Here is a 21,882-nt window from a genome sequence, read left to right on the forward strand (position 1 = left end):
TTTGAGGCAAAATATAACTTTTTTTGTGACCAATACATTTTTAAATGCCAAAATACAATATTTCTCTGGTGTCATGTTGGCTTTTGTGAGGAAATATAGTGTTTTAAATGGTAAAATATTACATCCACCTGTAAACTGGGTAAACTGAGAAAACTCTATGATGTTATAATCTAGCCTTTTAAGGCAAATAGATGTTTTCAAGTTTTGGGAGTGTTTTAGTCGCAAAAGATAGTGTTTTTGAAATGTTCGTGCTTTTAGTGAGCATAAGACTTTAAATGTAAAAAATAATTGCATTTACATGGTGAACTAGCCCCTACAGTATTTTAAAGGGAAAATGTGATACTTCTGTGGTGTAATATTGCCTTTTTGCGATCAAACACTGTGTTTTAAATGGCAAAATATTGCATTTTCATGGCAAAAAATCTATGATTTTAAAGACAACAATGTAGGTTAAAAAAAATGCAACAAGGAATAGCATTAGTGTAAGACTTGTCCAAGATGGTCAAAAAGACGTCTGTGGGAATTTTTGTCCATTTGTGGCATGAGCGATCACTGATGATGTGTTCTTGTATGGCCTTTTGGTGATGAAATTGAGTTTTAATGGCAAAATTTTGCATTTCTAATGGAAGCTAGCATGTTTAAGCGAAACACTATAAGTTGAATGGCCACATATAGCACTATAATTTTATGTAGCCACTTTATCTGAACAAATAGCGTTTTAGTGTGAAAAACTAACATTTTCATCACCAAATATAGCCTGTTTGTCACCATTTAGATGGCTAAATATTTCATTTCCACAGAGAAACTGCCACTTTCCTGGTCAATTGATTTGTTTTGTGGGGAACATACAGCATTTTTCTTTGGTGGGTAACATTGCATTTTCTCCACATGTATGGTACTTTGGTGGCCAAACATCCAGTATTTGTGGAAAAAAAGTAGTATTGTGGGAAGACTTTGCCAATAAATGTTGGTTTCATTTATTAAAAGGGTTAGAATGTTAGAAGAAAAACGGAGGTTGCTAAGAAGCGTGTTAACACTTAACACAAGGACGTCATCAATATAATACAAGTGGGACCGTGTATAAAAGGCTTTATACTTTGCTTACCTTCATCCATAGGCAGACCTATTGTCTGTATGAGGACTTTCAAGTCTGTTTCAATAGAAAATGAGTGGCTGTGTAAGTGTGTGTGCGTGTGTGTATAGGTGTGTGCGTGTGTTTGTGTGTGTGTAACCATATCTATAAGAAAAGGAGGCCTTCGGAAGTATTTCTTTAACCCGTGGACATCCCCCACTGGCTCTCCACACCATTTAAAACCACATGACAGGAAGTCCACGTCACTTTGAACTCTGCATCACAAACACACATGAATGCACGCATCCACACACTCACACACACACAGACATACACAATTTATGGGAAAAATATGCCACTGAAATTGCACACCTTTGGAAGTTGTTCACTTTTTCTTTGTTTGTTTTCTTTGCCACATTTATGGCGTGTTCAGAGTAGAGGGTGAGAAGAGAAAAATAATATACTTAGTAAGCCGTAAGACACCCTCATTTTGCAGCCCTTTTGAAATTAGTTGGATTTAGAGGGATTGTCCTGTCACTTGAAATGAGCCACTGGGTGTGCCAATGAGAGTGTGGTGTTGTTCTGTAATGACGAAACATAATGCTGGTAAAAGAATGGACTACATTTTCAAGGCTTGAAAAAAACTAATTAGCATTTTCCATATTAATTTCTCGTGTATAATGCACACCAAAAAAAAGTCAATAGAGCACATTATAGACAGGTATCAGTAAAATTACAAAAATTCTTTCACATTGTGTAAACATGGTTGTGGAAAAGGTGTACTTTTATTCCAATTTGATATGTAATGTCTAATTTTACAAATTTATATATATGGTACATTTTTGCTGCTCACTTGAGAATCATGACGTCGTCGTGGGTGCCACCGTATCATATCATATCATATCATATATCTGTTGCTACGTTGATGGCATCTTATTTAGTGTCGTAGGTTGCAGTTCAGACTTGCAGCACAACAACCCACGCAGGCACGGGGAGAACATGCAAACTCCACACAGGCGGGGACGGGGATTGAACCCCGCACCTCAGAACTGTGAGGCTGACGTTCTAACCAGTCGTCCACCGTGCCGCCCCTTCCCAACCAAGCACGTAAAATGACAGACAATGTTATTTCTTATAAGATTATCCTATAAGATTGTCCTTAGGTCCGATGTGCGCTGAGAGTGGATTTTAGGCTCCGAAACAGGTCATCATATTAAATAATGAACGTGTTCAATATTTACGACCAAAACTCTTCATGTGTGTGGGGAACGTCGACTTCTTCCGAGTCATGGTGACGTGGAACAGAATGTAGCCAATCAAAAAGCACCCAAGACTAACGAACACGGAAGCGAACATAAATGAAAACAAAAATGTCTTACCCAATGTCATGTTATGTATGAAAGTGGGTTCCTCAGACAGCAAGAAGTATTTTACAAAGCAAGATGTTTTTTTTTTTTTTGTTTTTTTTGAGAACATGGCCATTTTACAAGGCTCTCGGCTCCGGCAACCTTCGGGAACACTCGGGAAACATCAGCGTGTTTCTTCTTTGGTTTTGTGAAATTACATGTGATCATTTGTGACCTCGAGATCGGCGGTCCAATAGAATCTTTGTGTTGTCTGCTGTGTTGAGATTCTCGGCGCACACAACACACGATGACCAAAACTGTTGAAAGTCCTTGAATGAATCTTTTAAGAGTGGAAAAATCTTTCTATGTGTACCAGGCCTAAGACTATAGGCTACGATTTTAAAAAATCTGAATTACATCAGCACATGCACACAGAGCAAAATATTTCATTGAAAACCCTAATAAAATATGCATAATACTTCATGTTTTTGAGCATGGATAGTAGCAAATCTATGGTGCACATTATACAGATGTAGAAAGGTTTTCTTGATTTTTGGGTCGATTTCGCGGGTAAGTATTACACGCGAGAGCATATTATACATGAGAAATTACAGGACCAATTTTGGTGATTGGCTCCACAAAAAAAACTGACTTTTGTTGTGAAATTTCACACTTGACAGGTGGCACTCCAGAGACCCAACGATAGCGTATGCAAGCAATTAAAAAGTAATTGTTTTCTGTAATGTCCCTTCGTTTGCCATCAAATTGCACACAAAGCCTGTGTCAGAGGAGCTCAAACAGTAGCGCATGGTCATCTCTGCTGAGAGTTTTGGCCGAGAGGACGTCTGGATTTGATAAGTGGAAGCAGACCATTCAGAACAAACAGCGTTTTAGTGGCAAGAGAGGCCTTTTGAAATTTTCATTGAGCTTTTTATGCATAAATAAAGAGTTCTAATTGCACGAACATGGGGAAGCTTGTATGTTTAAGCAAAAAGGCAACTTTTAGTATTTTAATAACATTTCCATATCCTAATTCAGCCTTTTTGAGAGCAAGTATAGTGTTTCAAATGGATCAACCGATGTATGATTTTGATGGCAAAAGAGTCATTTCAGCATTAACTGTTTCATAAGAAAGTAAGAATATATCGGTGTTTAATCAGCAAAACTACAGCCAATTATGATTATTTTTGAAAAGCGCTTGTACCGGCCAATATATTCGGCCGCTCGATTAATGGGTCGGGCCCTGGTGTCAAAATATTGCGTGTTTAAGCAAAGATCTATCATTTTAACGGTAACATATGACCTTTCGAGTCAAACTATGATGTTGATGTGCTTTAATGGCAAAATATTGCATTTCTGTGGGAAAGCAAAATTTTCCTGTGACAATATATAGTGTTCTCGGGCAAAGTATGATGTTTGTTCCAAAATACAACTCTTTGGGGTCAAATATAACATTTTGGCAGTAAAGAATAGCATTATTACCAGTGTATAGAAAACTAGGTTCCTGAATGCAGCACATTACTGAATTAATTAGACAGATAGATACAGTAGATTGATGGAGGGGTAGCTGGAATGAGTGCCCTTGTATAAATGGACGCTGTGAGACGTTGCTGGTGGAGAAAGAAGCTGTAGTTGTGAACAAAAGCTGCTCAATTTGTGCCAGGCCTCCGTTCTCTCTGTTTATTTCATCAAAACGGTCGCCTCGTCGGACAATCGCAACCCGCTGTCATCTCCAGGGCTACCAACCCCCACACGGACCTCCGGCTTTGGATCTCCCATGCCTGCCCCTTTAGGTGTGATGTAGTTAACGAGCTCTTGTGTTTTTTTTTAAACTTCTTTTAGCCACGAGGACCCCGCCCCCTTGAACCTTAATAAAGCTCGCATCTGACTTCATTAGGGCAGCCCAACCGCAGGGGGGCAACAACACAGATCCTGTCCATGCTGTGAGGCACGGCCACCGGAGCAGGGTTGAACGAAATGCTCCTAAAAGCATAGCGCTGTGTTATTATGGAGATCTCAGCTGGACCGCTTGTTTCACACCAGGCCAGAATTGCTTCAACGTGCTGCAAAGTGTGCGGGAATGAGGACACAATATGGCACGTGTTGGCGAAACGCCGAGAGCTCCGTCATCATGGCTCCGGTCCAGGGCCAGTCACTGGGGGGGGCTGCTCGTCTGCTTCCACTTATACATGAAACACTATTTATTGTCACAAAAATTAACATATTTGGCCCAGCAATGTGGAATTATAGATTTCGCTCAATGTCTGTAAATGTTAATATTATCCATCCACCAAATAAAGTCATGTGTTGCCTCCAGGGACAGTCTGAAATCGCAGTTTTCCAATTACAGTGGCGCTACATCTATCTATCTATCTATCTATCTATCTATCTATCTATCTATCTATCTATCTATCTATCTATCTATCTATCTATCTATCTATCTATCTATCTATCTATCTATCTATCTATCTATCTATCTATCTATCTATCTATCTATCTATCTATCTATCTATCTATCTATCTATCTATCTATCTATCTATCTATCTATCTATCTATCTATCTATCTATCTATCTATCTATCTATCTATCTATCTATCTATCTATCTATCTATCTATCTATCTATCTATCTATCTATCTATCTATCTATCTATCTATCTATCTATCTATCTATCTATCTATCTATCTATCTATCTATCTATCTATCTATCTATCTATCTATCTATCTATCTATCTATCTATCTATCTATCTATCTATCTATCTATCTATCTATCTATCTATCTATCTATCTATCTATCTATCTATCTATCTATCTATCTATCTATCTATCTATCTATCTATCTATCTATCTATCTATCTATCTATCTATCTATCTATCTATCTATCTATCTATCTATCTATCTATCTATCTATCTATCTATCTATCTATCTATCTATCTATCTATCTATCTATCTATCTATCTATCTATCTATCTATCTATCTATCTATCTATCTATCTATCTATCTATCTATCTATCTATCTATCTATCTATCTATCTATCTATCTATCTATCTATCTATCTATCTATCTATCTATCTATCTATCTATCTATCTATCTATCTATCTATCTATCTATCTATCTATCTATCTATCTATCTATCTATCTATCTATCTATCTATCTATCTATCTATCTATCTATCTATCTATCTATCTATCTATCTATCTATCTATCTATCTATCTATCTATCTATCTATCTATCTATCTATCTATCTATCTATCTATCTATCTATCTATCTATCTATCTATCTATCTATCTATCTATCTATCTATCTATCTATCTATCTATCTATCTATCTATCTATCTATCTATCTATCTATCTATCTATCTATCTATCTATCTATCTATCTATCTATCTATCTATCTATCTATCTATCTATCTATCTATCTATCTATCTATCTATCTATCTATCTATCTATCTATCTATCTATCTATCTATCTATCTATCTATCTATCTATCTATCTATCTATCTATCTATCTATCTATCTATCTATCTATCTATCTATCTATCTATCTATCTATCTATCTATCTATCTATCTATCTATCTATCTATCTATCTATCTATCTATCTATCTATCTATCTATCTATCTATCTATCTATCTATCTATCTATCTATCTATCTATCTATCTATCTATCTATCTATCTATCTATCTATCTATCTATCTATCTATCTATCTATCTATCTATCTATCTATCTATCTATCTATCTATCTATCTATCTATCTATCTATCTATCTATCTATCTATCTATCTATCTATCTATCTATCTATCTATCTATCTATCTATCTATCTATCTATCTATCTATCTATCTCATACTATAGTAGTAGGCATAATTAAGACAGCTGAAATCAGTTTTCCCTCCCAAATGCCCTTTCAACAATAATATTATTATTATCTGCCATTATATAAGAGGAATAAAAAGGAAACCAAAAAAAATCAACTCTGCTCAGCAACAAAACATATTTGTCCATTAAGGGAAAGAAATGCAACAAAGTAGAGTGTGGAGATTGTCCATCAATGCTGGATAAAATATTTGATGTTAGGAAGTGAGAAAAGAGAGCACAGCAATGAAAAGAAGAGCAAGGGTGAGTGGGAGGACGACTCGGGGCATCGATCGCTGCCAGGTTGATCAATGCGAGGGTGAGTGACCCACCCATCACGCCGCAATTACAGGGTCACCGTACACCCGCGTGTGTGCAATGAAAGAGGCAGACCTCTCCATACGAAGGATAAAAGACAAGGTCTGGACAAGCCATGTTATTAGCGTCGAACAACGCGGCATTCGACGCAAAGGACAATGGACACGTTTGAAAGGGGGACAAAGGGCGAGGAATTAATGAGAGGAGGCGGCGGCGGTACATGTGCGTGAGCATAAGGGCAAAATATGCATGCAGAAACGATCCAGTGTACATGCAGTTTGGGCCAATGTTTTGGAATACACGAAGGAAGTGAAGCGTCTTTTGTGAGCAAATCTAGCAAAATGTTGAATTTTGTGGGACTAAACTACACGACTAATCCATGCAAAAAAAATCTATCATTATCACCACAGCCTATCAAAGACTTCTGAGTCAAAATATAACGTTCCCAAAGGTTAATGCAAACTTTTGGTGAACAAATGTATCATTTTATTGGCAACATGGCTTTATAAACCTATAATATGTAACTTCAGTCACCACCCCGAGTTTGGAATTCTGCATTACACAACAACAGAGACGTGGCTTCGATATGACGTAGGCTGCCCCTTGTGTGTGGGTTTTCAACATTCTACAACAATTTTTATTCTGTTGGCAGTCTGTGGGGGAATGGATTTTTCAGGAGAGGCAATTGTGGAAAATTCCCTTATATTGTGCATGCATTGTTTGGTCATGAACTTCGTGTATTTTAGATCAGGTATCTTGTTGGGCAGCTAAGGGGTCCTCCGAAAGACGAGTTGAATTCGTTGGCGGCAATTGTTGTTTTCGTTTACACAGTACTTACTATATTATGATTATTTTCTGCTATAGAATGCAAAATAATATGTTTACAAATGGGAGACAAGGGGCCACGTGCCACTAACTGCTAGGTAAAACGCTTTATTTCTTGTCTGTCATTTCCGCTTTGTCATTTTTTATTAAAACCAAACAAAGTTACATACGCTTGGTTTAAGATAAAATATAGTTGTGACCAATATAGTGTTTTAATGGAAAAATATAATATCTATGTGGTGTAAAATAGCCTTTTGTGACCAACTATAGTGATAAACTGTGAAAATATTGTACTTGCGTGAGAAACAAAGCAAACATCTTTGAGTTTAGTGGCAAAATGCTTTTGTGGTCTCATATGATAAGAGCATATTTCAGTGGTGATACGTAACAAAATATAAAATTTCCGGAGGCTAATGCGGCCTTTATGTGACCAATACAGTGACAAATATAGTGTTATAAATGGCATAATATTGCATTTACACGGGAAAATGTCCGTTTTAATTTTAACGGCAAATTAGCCTTTTCAAAATGAAATATAACAGCTTCAAAGTGCAACAACTCACCTGAATCTGCTGTTGGAGAATGTTGATCTTGTGTTGTTGCTGCAGGAGCTGCTGCTGTTGTCTGGCAATCTGAAAAACACACACAAAAGCACAGATTAATCAATCATATAAAGCAGAGATTATGGAAAAGTAACTTTGTTATTGCTTGTGTGAACATCCAGTATTTTGGTCTTTCGGATGCGTACAACATTGTTGAGCGACCGTCTAATGAAAAGCTAATCAAATGTGCTAACCAGTCGTCCACCATCCCGCCGCATTGGACAGTCTCATGTCAATAATCAAAGCAACACCAATGATCTCTAAAATGTCCAAAAAGGGAAAAATGCCTTCACAAACTGAACATAAACAAGTAGCAATAACAGTTGTACCTTGCCTTACAAGTTCCACAGATTGTGAGTTTTTGCCCTCACATATAGGTAAGGAGAGCCACAGTCTCGGATGGACTTTCAGCAGTTTATTGAAGGGGACAAACAGTCAAAAATACAAAATGAGAGCACTTGCAAGGAGTAGCTGTAGGCCATAACTCACACCCAGAAGCCTCACAGTTCTGAGGTCCAGGGTTCAATCCCCGGCCCCGCCTGCGTGGAGTTTGCATGTTCTCCCCGTGTCTGCATGGGTTTTCTCCAAGCACTCTGGTTTCCTCCCACATCCCAAAAACATGCAACCCCAATTCCAATGAAGTTGGGACGTTATGTTAAACATAAATAAAAACAGAATACAATGATTTGCAAATGATGTTCAACCTATATTTAATTGAATACGCTACAAAGACAAGATATTCAATGTTCAAACTGATAAACTTTATTGTTTTTAACAAATAATCATGAACTTAGAATTTAATGGCTGCAACACGTCCCAAAAAAGCTGGGAGAGGTGGCAAAAAAGACGGACAAAGTTAAGGAATGCTCATCAAACATCTGTTTGGAACATTCCAAGGGTGAACAGGCTAATTGGGAACAGCTGGGTGCCATGATTGGCTATAGAAGGAGCTTCCCTGAATTGCTCAGTCATTCACAAGCAAAGATGGGGCGAGCTTCACCTCTTTGTCAACAAGTGCATGAGAAAATAGTCAAACAGTTTAAGGACAGTGTTCCTCAACGTACAATTGCAAGGAATTTAGGGATTTCATTATCTACGGTCCATAATATCATCAAAAGGTTCAGAGAGAAATCACTGCATGCATACATTGAATGCCTCAGGCGGAAAAGTGTTCTGTGGTTCGAAGAGTCCACATTTCAAATAGTTTTTGGAAATTGTGCACGTCGTGTCCTCCGGGCCAAAGAGGAAAAGAACCATCCGGACTGTTATGGACGGAAAGTTCAAAAGCCAGCATCTGTGATGGGATGGGGCTGTGTTAGTGCCAATGGCATGGGTAACTTACACATATGTGAAGGCACCATTAATGCTGAAAGGTACATACAGGTTTTGGAGAAACATGTGCTGCCATCCAAGCAAGGTATTTTTATGGACACCCCTTCTTATTTAAGCAAGACAATGCCAAACCACATTCTGCACGTGTTACAACAGCGTGGCTTCGTAGGAAAAGACTGTTGGTACTAGACTGGCCTGCCTGCAGTCCAGACTTGTCTCCGATTGAAAATGTGTGCCGCATTATGAAGCATAAAATACGACAACCGAGACCCCGGACTGTTGAACAGCTGAAGCTGTACATCAAGCAAGAATGGGAAACAATTCCACCTACAAAGCTTGAACAATTAGTGTCCTCAGTTCCCAAACGTTAATTGAATGTTGTTAAAAGAAAAGGTGATGTAACACAGTGGTAAACATGACCGTGTCCCATCTTTTTTGGAACGTGTTGCAGCCATAAAATTCTAAGTAAATGATTATTTGCTAAAAACAATAAAGTTTATCCATTAAATATCTTGTCTTTGTAGTGTATTCAATTAAATATAGGGCGAACATGATTTGCAAATCATATTCTGTTTTTATTTATGTTTAACAGAACATCCCAACTTCATTGGAATTGGGGTTGTACATGGTAGGTTGATTGAAGACTCTAAATTGCCCGTAGGTGTGAATGTGTGCGCGAATGGTTGTTTGTTTATATGTGCCCTGCGATTGGCTGGCGACCAGTTCAGGGTGCACCCCGCTTCTCGCCCGAAGATAGCTGGGATAGGCTCCAGCACGCCCGCGACCCTTGTGAGGATGAAGCAGTACAGAAAATGGATGGATGGATGGACTGTCCAATGCAAAATCCTGAAATGACTCGCCGACCAATCGCAGAAGGCACGGGACTTTGTTATAAATCCGATACTTTCACTGCTTTCTCTTTCCTCAATAACAATATGCCGAATGTTGCTATTTTTGGATCTCAAAAACCGGACGTGTCTGGGCCAATCTGGCACGTCTGCACACCCGATCTGATGCCTTTTAGCGAGCTAGGCTTAGCGCACATCCGTCGACACCCCCTCTCAGTTTGTTTTGCTTCAAACATCAGAGATCCAACGCCAACGGTGAAGCACCTGACGAGAAAAAAAAAAAAAGCGAAACCGCTGCCTCCAGGACGGGTGTTTCAGTATATTTATTCCCCGGCGTAATTACAGGCCGCCAAATGGAAGGCGGCGACCCATTTGCGCACGTCATATTTCATTAAAGGCACATTTTGTCTGCAGGGCGTTAGCAGGCTATCATGTCTCAACAGCCGGATGACTGCTGAATGTAAAAACCTATCTTTTCTTCTCCCTCCATCTTTCCTTCCTTTGTCAGCCGGCGAGCGCTGGAATGTGTTGTGATGGGCGCTCATCCAAATACGCAGCCTGTCATACGCTGACCTGACGCTAACGAGGTGCTAACGAGGTGCAGCCTCAACTCTTTGTTTTTAATGGACAAGTGCTAATTATATATTAAGTGTGACACCTGCAAACACTTCACTTAAGGCTGATGTCCTAATGCCTCTTTTCAGCTAATTGTTCATTTGCTCAGACAGGAAGGCGACACCCAAACTGTAACTTTTCCATTTTATGATGAGGATGTTTTGTTTGCTCACCAAGTTGCCTCAGGTAAGACAATGAACCCCTGCAATAGGTGATATAGAGAGATCATATAATATATCTTTTTTAAGAGTTTTACCCTGCCCACATGCATTTAACACAATTAAATGTATTAACACTCACTTGCTAAACTAAAGACATTTCAATTAATTTCGATGGAGAACATTGATTTGGTATGAGTTAACTGAGTTAGGATCTTGGTCATGGAACAAATTGAACTCATAGGTCAAGGTACCACTGTCCTGCGTACTGGATGGGAAAAAAAGAATTGCCGTTGCGGGGCGTACCTGTTCCTGCTGCTGCCGGGCGAGCTCCATCTGCTGCCGCTGCTTTTCCAACTGCGAGGAGGCCATCTTCTTCTGCTCGTCGTGGGCGCAGAGGAGCTGCTCTCTCAGGCTGATCAGCTGGTCGATCATGGCCGACAGTTGACGCTCCTTCTCCTCCAGAGACTCGGCCGTTCCTGCAATGCCATGCAAACAAAAATCACAACAAACATGAGTCACATAGAACCTAGATGTTAGAAGTGGTTAACTTCTTTTTACACTTGCGTGACAGTTCAAATGACCTGAAATTATATTTTTGAATCACATTATTCATTATTTAAGTCAAGGATTGTTAGTTTTAGTCAGGTACAGTGGTGCTTAGAGTTACTCATGACCAGACCAACAGGTTTTTGGAGAAACAAGCCCTTATTTGGCAGATTTTTTTGTTTGACTTGCAAGCAAAAATTTGAAATACGAGTGGTGTATGATGGCAGTGAACTCAACTCAACTCACTTCGTGACAAACAGCAGTTTGGCAGATAGTGATCAATTCTTTAAAAAAGAGGCTACAAGCTGTTTAATGTCATTCCCAGTTGAAGTTTACGCTCCAACTAAACATTAAGCAAAGACAATTACATATTGTGTATTTAAAACAAACACATTGATTGGCCTTTAACTCCACTAGCTTAATGCTAACACAGTATGGGAAATGCCATAGACGGGTTAATGAATAGCATCTATGGAGTGCTGTTATAACACTTTTAGCAACGGTTATTTGAACAAAAACATTTGAACAATACATGTAGATAAACTACATAACAATATTCACAGGCATATATTCTTTATCCTCTGTGAAAAATGTCAAATATTAACGCAGCTTACTGAGTCACCTATAGTAATTTTTCTTTGCATCTATGTGGCTGGATTATATTGTTTTATGATGGTGACAGATCATTTGCTTTGGGAAAAACAATTTTTTAAATCCAAATTAATTCGTGGTGGATAATTTGAATTAAAAAAAAAAATCTAATTTGAGTGGCTATGCGGCGTGGTTGAGATATTATGGAAAATGTCACAAATGTGTTCCTTGCTTCCCACTTAGTTCAAGTAGTACATATTCTTCTCTTCAACCTTGGGTGGGAATTAAAAAAAAAAAAAAACCTCAAATAATTTATTTTTTGACAGACAATAAAATTAACACAAATTTCTGGCAAATAACAAGACTTCTGTAGCTTTGAGTGCTTTTTGCCTTCAACTCAAAATGCTCCTTCAGCCAATCTCACGGTAAACGTGTAACAACCCAATCTTCTTCTTGCAAACGTGGTGAAAATCTGGCAGCTTAATAGTCATGCCCACACACGCCGAGCGAGTGTTTGTCACGTTATGTCTGCGCTCCCAGAACAATAAAAGCCACTTGCTTTTACATGCTTTTGTCAGCTTTATGATTCACATTCTTGGGAGTGCAGAGGTGGAGGTTATACAAAAGTCTACAGTCTATGTTGCCGTTGAAATGATGGCTTTTTGCTTCAATGGGATCGTTTCCCACGTACATTTGTGTTGACAAAGGGGCCTTGTTCATGAAAAGTTGATATTACCTCGACTTCGATTTTGCCATAAAAGAATATAAGTTGCTTTCCTTTTTGGTCATTATTTTGTTGTGTGTGATAGTTCTTTTGGTCTGTTTGAGAGAGTTTTTCAGTGAGTGTGAAAGGGGTTTGTTGTTGCGGGTGAGAGGTTTTTTTTGGTTACATGGGAGAGCTTTTTTGTTTTTTGCGAGAGTTTTTGGGGTGACTGTTTTTATTTTGTTGTGTGAAAGCTTTATGGGGTGAGTGTGAGTGTTTTTTTGTTGTTGTTTGGTGCGTGGAAGACTTTTGAGTGAGTTTTTTTGTTGTGTGTGAGTTTTTTAGTGAGTGTGGTTTTTTTTGGATGGCTGTGAGTTTTTCAATGTGTGAGAGAGTTTTTTTGGTGCATGTGAGGTTTTTTGGTGTGTGTGAGAGTTGTTTTAGTGTGCGTGAAAGTGAGAGTGTATGAGCGTGCGAGTGTGTGTGTGAGAGAGAGAGAGAGAGACAGAGAGGGAGAGAGAAAGAGAGAGAGACGTTTTTGGGTTAGTGCGAGAGGTTTATTTTTTTATGTCTGCATGTGAGTGTAAGTGTGTTTTTTTTTGTTGAGTGTGAGACTATTTTGAATGTTTGAGAGGTGTTTTGGTAAGTGTGTGAGTTTTTCAGTGTATGTGAGATTTTGACGTTGAATTCGAGAGTTTTGGGGTTTGTGTGATGAGAGTTTTGTGGTGTTTGTGAGAGTTTATTTTTCGGCCTACACGGCACCTCATAACACTGAGTCGCCGGTCGCGTCATCACAACGCCCTCACTCAAACAGTGCACATGGCAAACGCAATAAAAATGCGTTAACGTAAGATCAGTAATTTGGTCTGAAAAGTCCCAGTTTACAGTAGCAATTTCATCACCCATGGAATTGTCCGTATAAAATTGCGAATGAAGTTTGTTGCCGGAGTTTGATGGCAATGCGAAAAACAAGCAGTCGGAAATGTGTGTTGATGTTTGGAAGTTGTAGTGTGGGTGTGTTTGTGTGTGTGTAGTTGTGTGTCTGTGTGTCTACAAGGTCGTGCCCTGGGGCCATGTAGGGAGACTGAAGGGTGGCCCCGACGTTACCTGCATACTAACAGAGTCTCCATTGTAGTCCCCTTTTGTGGGCCCCCCCTGCCGAATATGACCCCCAACACGCAAACACGTATGCGCGCGCGCACACACACACACTGAGAGAATTAGCCCTTAGCACCCCTGTATCAAAGGCAACATTCTCCTCCTTGTCTCTTTGTTTTCCAGGCTTTCCTTCGTTTTCTCTGGGCAGCAAACAAGCTCACGCGGCGCTCCCAGGGTTCCCCTGTTCTCATCAACTTTCCGGTCGAGCGCTTACAAGTTAGCTGGAACACTCTAGGCCAAACAAACTGGAGTGAGTCCTTCAACACACGACTTTTTTTCTCCAAATAAAATCTGACTAGTCTCGTAATATATTCCTTCTTTTGAGTTCATTCCTGTAAAAGTGTGATTACAAAAATTGTGTTCCTCTCATAAAAAAAAAACAAAAGAACACTTAATTCTAGTAATGACTTCTTGTTTCCCCGTTATATTATGACTTTTAAGAAAAAAATGTCTATTCTTGTAATATTACAACTTTTTTAAATGAATTTTTATGTAATATGATCATAATACTATGACTTTTTTCTTGACTATATTTTACCTAATAAATAAACTTTGCTTTCATAATATTACAAATTTATCTAAATAGATGAAAAATACTTTGTTTTCAGAATAGTATGAATATTTTCTTGAAAGAATTGTATGACTTTATCTTTGTAATATGTGACTTTTTATCAAAAACAAATAAGACTTGATCTTAAAAAAAATACAGCTTTACTGCCTTAAGAGTAGGTATATTTTCCACCATTTTTTTCAACTTCTCAAATCTAAAACATGTATAAGTGCTGTACAAACACAAATACTGGTTTGTCTCATAGTGGAAAGTATCCTGGGTTCGAATTTCAGCTCACTTTGCATGTTTGCGTGGATTTCATTCATTGAAGAATCAAACTTGTCTATAGTGTGAATAAGTGCTTGTCTACATGTGCCCTGGGATTGGCTGGCGATCAATTCAGGGTTTATCCCACCTCTCAAAGTCAGGTGGGATTGGCTCCAGCTCACCCATTACACTAACAAGGATGAGCACTACAGAAAATGGATGGATGGATGGACATACTGTAGCGGTTTAAAATTCTATGGTTCTAGTGTGAACACTCTAATTCACGATATGCTCACATGTAATATTCTTCTTTTCCTTCAGTCACCATTGCTGTTATTGTTCCTTTTCCAGAAATTACTTTCTTCAGGCATTTGATTGTCTTTAACCCCAATAGGAAAGTGTATCAATATTGACATATGTGGGAGCAAAAAAACACTTTCCCACACATTGAGGCTGTTTGCTTGTGTGTGAAGCAGGTTGTAATGGACCAGCATGTGTGGCTAATGTGCAATTCTAACTGAGCATAGAAATCCTCTGTCCACAAGAAAGCGGCCATCAGATAGGTCTGCGGGGAAAATAAGTGCGATGGAGCAATTCGGTTCTGAGGAGACGCACAGACAGTGTAACAGTGTGTGTGTTTGTCTATTTATGTGTCACAAATTGACAATTGACTATTGAATATTATGCAAGATAACTTACACATCTGTGACGGCACCTTTAATGCTGAAAGGTACATACAGGTTTGGGACCAACATATGCTGCCATCCAAGGAACGTCTTTTTCAAGGATGTCCCCGCTTATTTCAGAAAGACAATGCCAAGCCGCATTCTGCACTTGTTTCAACACCATGGCTTCTTTGTATGAGAGTACTGGATTGGTCTCACATTGAAAATGTGCATTCAGCTGAATATAAGTTCAAAAGGATTTGCAAATCATTGTATTCTGTTTTTATTTAAATTTTATACAATGTCCCAACTTCACTGGAATTGGGGTTTGTAGAATGATGGATTGATTGATTTGCATTGATGATGATCGATTAATTAAAGATGGCTGGATGGCTCTATTTGCACTTTATGTGTGGTAATGTATATGTCTGTGTGTGCGTGCACGTGTGTGTGTGGGGGGGGGGGAATATATGCGTGTGTGCCTGTGTGTTTGTGTGTGTGTGTGCTTGCGTGTGCGTGCATGTGTGCTTGGGTGCATGCGTGTTTGTGTGTATCAAGCATATTAAGACATTAAGCATTGTTTTTTTTTTATTAATTTCCACTCACCTAAAACTTGAAAGTAACACAAAAAGTCAATATTGACTCTGCTTCTAATGACTATAAAAATCATTGATGATATGCTGTAATAAGTGTCATATTCTCTTTAAAACTAACAAAAGTTAAGTTTCAGTGTGTTTGTATTGCAAATGTTTGACACTGGGGCTTTCTTCACCGTCATGTTCAAATGCAGATGAGACACTCCCTCTACGCATATACATACGGAACATACACATCTTTCATTATTGTGTCATTATAATGATGCAGTATACTAATTATGACTGGAAGGCACTGGGCCCCAAACAGCAACAAGTAAAAAGAACAAAGTTAGTCTAAATTAAAAAAAAGTGTCATTATTACTTTTTCTATATAAATGAAATGGCTAAATATATATATATATCACATAACGTTTTGAAAAATGTAAGGTTCTAATGCTAAAGAAAAAAATTTAAAAAGTATTTTTCAAACAAAAGGATTGAACCTTTCCTCACTTAATGTTTTTTCATTACATTTTGACATTAATTTCCTACTATTACAACTTTATTATTGCAATATTATGACTTCAACTCTTAACTTCTGGTAAGACTTTTTTCTTTCTAAGAATGACTTTAATTCCATAATAGTGTACGACGTATATATATTTTTTTCTTATCAAATCTGACATATTATTCCCGTGAGATTTTTTTAAATGACAAATCACAGAAGTTTACAACTTATAAAAAACAAAATTCGAATATTTATTTTTGTAATATTATGACTTTATGAGATAATATTAAGACTATTAGTAGCTTTTTTTTGTTGCCAAAAATATGAAGCTATTCTTGTTATAGTGACATTTCTTTTTCTAAAACTTTATTCCAGAAGGATTACAACTTTTTTCTAATACGTCACTTTTTTTCTAAAAATAAATAAATAAGTAAAATTAATTTAAAAAATTTCAAGAAAAATGACTTTAATAAAGTCATTTTACAATGTTCTTATATGGGCAGCTGAGGATAGCAAATAAAAATGTTTTTTTATCATTTTTCTTGACTGTTTATTAGTGCTACTTCGGCTCAGCCAGCAAACACAATATAGAAGACATATTGTACATGAAAAAAAAAACCTTGTGTGAATCAGATGAAGACTTTGACAAAACTAATAACCTAAAAAGAATAAATTAGAGAATAAATTAATGCAACTTTATGGAACTAATTATTAGAATTTAGGTAGCAAATGTAGACCAGTGCTCCTGATAGTGAATTCACACCAGCGAGTTTGAATACATTACGTACATTGAGTGTTGCGTTCTAATGTGTCCACTCGCTCTTGTTGCAAAATCTCAAGGTGACGCTGCACTTTTTGGGCATTTGTCATCTGACAAAAAGTGTTTACGGATGCTGCCGCCTCTTCATCAGCGCCACATTTACATTGTGTACACTTTAAAGTCAACTCTTAATGCATCCGGGAGCGCAAGCACGCTAAAAGTATGCACATAAAGGAAAAGAATTACAGCATGTTTGCAACTTTTATTACCAGTTTGATTTACATGCGCTTTTGGTTTACATACCATCTGACTTGTTTTTCCAATAACAGACATTATTTTAGGGACATTTCGAGGATGCCGAGAGTTAACTATCTGGACACAAAGATTGAACAGCAGACTCCACCGACCTTTGACATCGCCCAGCAGCTCGGTGGCGTTGAAGCGGTCCACGCGCTCCTTCCAGTCTTTGGAGAGGAGACTCTCCATGCACAGCGGCTCTGAAAAGACAGCACACACCAGCGCAGTGAGCTCTGATGGCCAAGGAAACCAGTTAGGACAGTAATCTAATGAATGCAGAGCAGTTTGGTGTACGAAAACATGAGGAGAAGGAAAGGGATTTCCTGAAAGAAAATACTCCAACGGGTACATGAGATGGTAAAATAATAAAATGTTATTCCAACATTAGGCCGACCCAGAAAAGAAAAAAAAAATCATACCATGTACTATAAAAACAAAACTGTTTTTATGAGAATTTTTTTTTTAACCTTATGGAAATAAAGTTGTATATTTTCAAGGAAAAATGTCTCGACTTCATGGGAAAAAAAATATTTTTTATTTATTTATTTTTAATGGAAGAATTTAAAAACTCCACACATTTTTAGTAAGAACGCCACACATGATTTGAACTGTGATGTGGACGTGCTAACTACCCGACTATTGTGCTGCACTATTGGTAATAATGATGATAATAAATATCATGGTCAAAGTCATAAGTTTACAGCGGTTCGACAGTTGAACAAATGACGAATTTTATTCTGCTTTTTTTTCTTGGTTTTACCCTTTCATGCATTACTGAATTAAAACTTTCTTTGAACGTATACAGCTGAATTACTAACGGTTTGTGCAGGCGAAAACTTGAATACTCATGAAAACAGTTATGGAGGCTGAACTACTAACTCGGCAATTGAGGGCTTGCGTCTGCCAAACGTGCAACATTGCCACACAGTTGAATGTGCGTGTTGTGGGGGGAGCTTCTTCTTTCCCTTTCGGCTTGTCCCTTTAGGGGTCGCCACAGCGCGTCATCCTTTTCCATGTAAGCCTATCTCCTGCATTCTCCTCTCGAACACCAACTGCCCCTCATGTCTTCCCTCACGACATCCATCAACCTTCTCTTTGGTCTTCCTCTCGCTCTTTTGGCCCTGCAGCTCCATCCTCATCATCCTTCTAGCAATATACTGACTCTCTCTCCTCTGGACGTGTCCAAACCATCAAAGTCTGCTCTCTCTAACTTTGTCTCCAAAACATCGAACCTTGGCTGTCCCTCTGATGAGCTCATTTCAAATTTTATCCAACCTGGTCACTCCGAGAGCGAACTTCAACATCTTCATTTCCGCCACCTCCAGCTCTGCTTCCTGTTGTCTCTTCAGTGCCACTGTCTCTAATCCGTACATCATGGCTGGCCTCACCACTGTTTTATAAACTTTGCCCTTCATCCTAGCAGAGATTCTTCTGTCACATAACACACCTGACACCTTCCTCCACCCGTTCCAACCTGCTTGTACCCGTTTCTTCGCAAATGACCTAATTTCATATCAAATCAATCACTAAAACAGCCATTTCATTTTTCACTTACATTGCTCTCCAAAAAGCGCAAAACCATCCTTTAATAACAGCGTCTCTACCACTTTTACACCTGTTGACACAAGTGTGCGTGACCCGTTAGCATGAGTGAGCACACATTCTAGCACCAGCTTTTTGGATATTTATTAAATCAGGCCCAATTTGACAAAACAGAGACACAACATCACGCTGAACCATGCTCACATGCGCTTGGTATCGGGCGCAGCAAGGACAACGCGGCTCCGAGGGGCTGGCTTGTTTCGGAATAGCTACGTCAGGGACAATAGTCTGTGCCACCCGGATGACGACAAAAGGCGCAAAACAGGTCGGACTCAACGGGGTTGCACATGTCGCATCTATTGAGTGGCTTAATGTTGAGCGTACGGGTCCCATTGTCCCGTTCAGACGACCGCTTCCCTCCATTAAAGCCCGAATCGTATGTTTACACTGGGATTTGGATCGTGGCGTGCAGCGGTGGCAAGTCACTAAGTACCAATACTTTGTTAAAGTACTGTTACAGTACTAAACTTCCCCAAAAAATTCCTGACGACTTTGTACTTTTACTTCATCTCAAAACAGATATCTTCACTTTCTACTCCAGTTTTGTTAATTTATAAAATGTAAAAAAAGACATCAATAGAGAGAGGTAAAGTCAACGGCGGTTCAGATCTTGATTGATTGAGATCTTGGGTAATTAAAAACCTTTTCATAATGTTTGTAAACTAAAGGCACCAGAGTATTCCCGGTGGCAGAAAGTGAGTGACTCCCACTGACATGGACTGAAAACGATGACAAAAATTTGTTGTGTTTGGATGTCCATTTCTTCTGATCATCCTTGAGATGGTTCTACACGTTCATTGGAGTCCAGCTGTGTTTGATTATACTGATTGGACTTGATTAGGAAAGCCACACACCTGTCTATATAATACCTTAGAGCTCACAGTCAGTCAGAGAAAAATGAGAATCATGAGGTCAAAGGAACTGCCTGAAGAGCTCCGAGACAGAATTGTGGCAAGGGACAGATCTGGCCAAGGTTACAAAAAAAATTCTGCTGCACTTTACATTCCTAAAAGCACAGTGGCCTCCGTAATCCTGAAATGGAAGACGTTTGGGATGATCAGAACCCTTCCTAGAGCTGGCAGTCTGGCGAAACTGAGCAATTGGGGGAGAAGAGCCTTGGTGAGAGAGGTAAAGAAGAACCCAAAGATCACTGCGGCTGAGGTCCAGAGATGCAGTCGGGAGATGGGAGAAAGTTCTAGAAAGTCAACCATCACTGCAGCCCACCACCAGTCGGGGCTGTATGGCAGAGTGGTCCGACGGAAGCCTCTCCTCAGTGCAAGACAAAAAAAAAAAAAAAACACCTGAGGCACTCCAAGATGGTGAGAAATAAGATTCTCTGGTCTGATGAGACCAAGATAGAAATTATTGGCCTTAATTCTAAGTGGTATGTGTGGAGAAAACCAGGCACTGCGCATCACCTGTCCAATACAGTCCCAACAGTGAAGCATGGTGGGGGCAGCATCAGGCTGTGGGGGTGCTTTTCAGCTGCAGGGACAGGATGACTGGTTGGAAAGATGAAGGAAAGATGAATGCGGCCAAGTACAGGGATATCCTGGACGAAAACCTTCTGTGCTCAGGACCTCAGACTGGGCCGAAGGGTCACTTTCCAACATTACAATGACCCTAAGCACACAGCTAAAATACCGAAGGAGTGGCTTCAGAACAACTCTGTGACTGTTCTTGAATGGCCCAGCCAGAGCCCTGACTTAAACCCAATTGAGCATCTCTGGAGAGACCTGAAAATGACTGTCCACCAACGTTCACCATCCAACCTGACAGAACTGGAGAGGATCTGCAGGGAGGCGTGGCAGAGGATCCCCAAATCCAGGTGTGAAAAACTTGTTGCGTCATTCCCAAAAAGACTCATGGCAAAAGGGTGCTTCTACTAAATACTGAGCAAAGGGTCTGAATACTTATGGCTGTGTGATATTTCAGTTTTTCTTTTTGAATAAATCTGCAAAAATCTCAAGAATTCAATTTTTTTCTGTCAATATGGGGTTCTGTCTGAACATTAATGAGGAAAAAAAATAACTTAAATGATTTTAGCAAATGGCTGCAATATAACAAAGAATGAAAAACTTAAGGGGGTCTGAATATTTTCCGTACCCACTGTACACAGTACATTTGTGGTCACATGAGTAGTAAACAAGCCATTTTGCCAAAATAGGCAGCAGACGGTGATGTCCGGAATAAAATAATTTCAATCGGATTTATCATGCAAACGGGCTCGACTTGCATTCCTGAGGAAGTTGATGAAGATGACGGGACATGTAACAAATCGCGGCAACAATTTATAGATGCACTTAAGCGGGAAAACACAACTAGTGTGTACAATTTATTATACCTCCCATGGCGGTAAACAGCACATACGAGGAGGAGGCTGTGTTTCTTACCCTACATGGATCGTTATCTGCCGGGATCAAGTGCTGTTTAGAAAGGTGGCCTGTATAAAAATTCCCCGGCGTCTCTTCATCAAGTGGAGGAAGCGAGAGGTGGGTGATAAGTGCTGGGGGTGTGGGGTCAGAGGAGGGTGGCCAAGGTAAGCAACGAGACAGTTTACTCGGCAGAAAAAGCCCGAAACATGGAGCATCAAACCTTTTCACACAGAGCCCAGCGAAACAGAATTGTGTTGAGAGTATGTGCATTTTCAACAACACAGCATCTTTATTGAG

The 21,882-nt window shown here is 39.0% G+C and overlaps 1 protein-coding gene across 4 annotated transcripts in view; it reads right to left on the reverse strand.

Annotated features, from left to right (window-relative positions):
- The window catches only part of LOC133478242 (transcription factor SOX-6-like), a 121,669-nt gene that overhangs the window by 44,672 nt on the left and 55,115 nt on the right, over positions 1-21,882 (reverse strand). For all 4 annotated transcript variants that reach the window (XM_061774054.1, XM_061774053.1, XM_061774056.1 and 1 more), the window contains exons 5-7: positions 17,719-17,808; positions 11,292-11,464; positions 7,994-8,062 (exon numbers count right to left, since the gene is read on the reverse strand). In XM_061774054.1, the coding sequence (XP_061630038.1) occupies positions 7,994-8,062; positions 11,292-11,464; positions 17,719-17,808 (332 nt within the window). The remainder of the gene's footprint in view (positions 1-7,993; positions 8,063-11,291; positions 11,465-17,718; positions 17,809-21,882) is intronic.

The sequence above is a fragment of the Phyllopteryx taeniolatus genome, chromosome 5 (assembly GCF_024500385.1).
Source record: "Phyllopteryx taeniolatus isolate TA_2022b chromosome 5, UOR_Ptae_1.2, whole genome shotgun sequence".
NCBI lineage: Eukaryota > Metazoa > Chordata > Actinopteri > Syngnathiformes > Syngnathidae > Phyllopteryx > Phyllopteryx taeniolatus.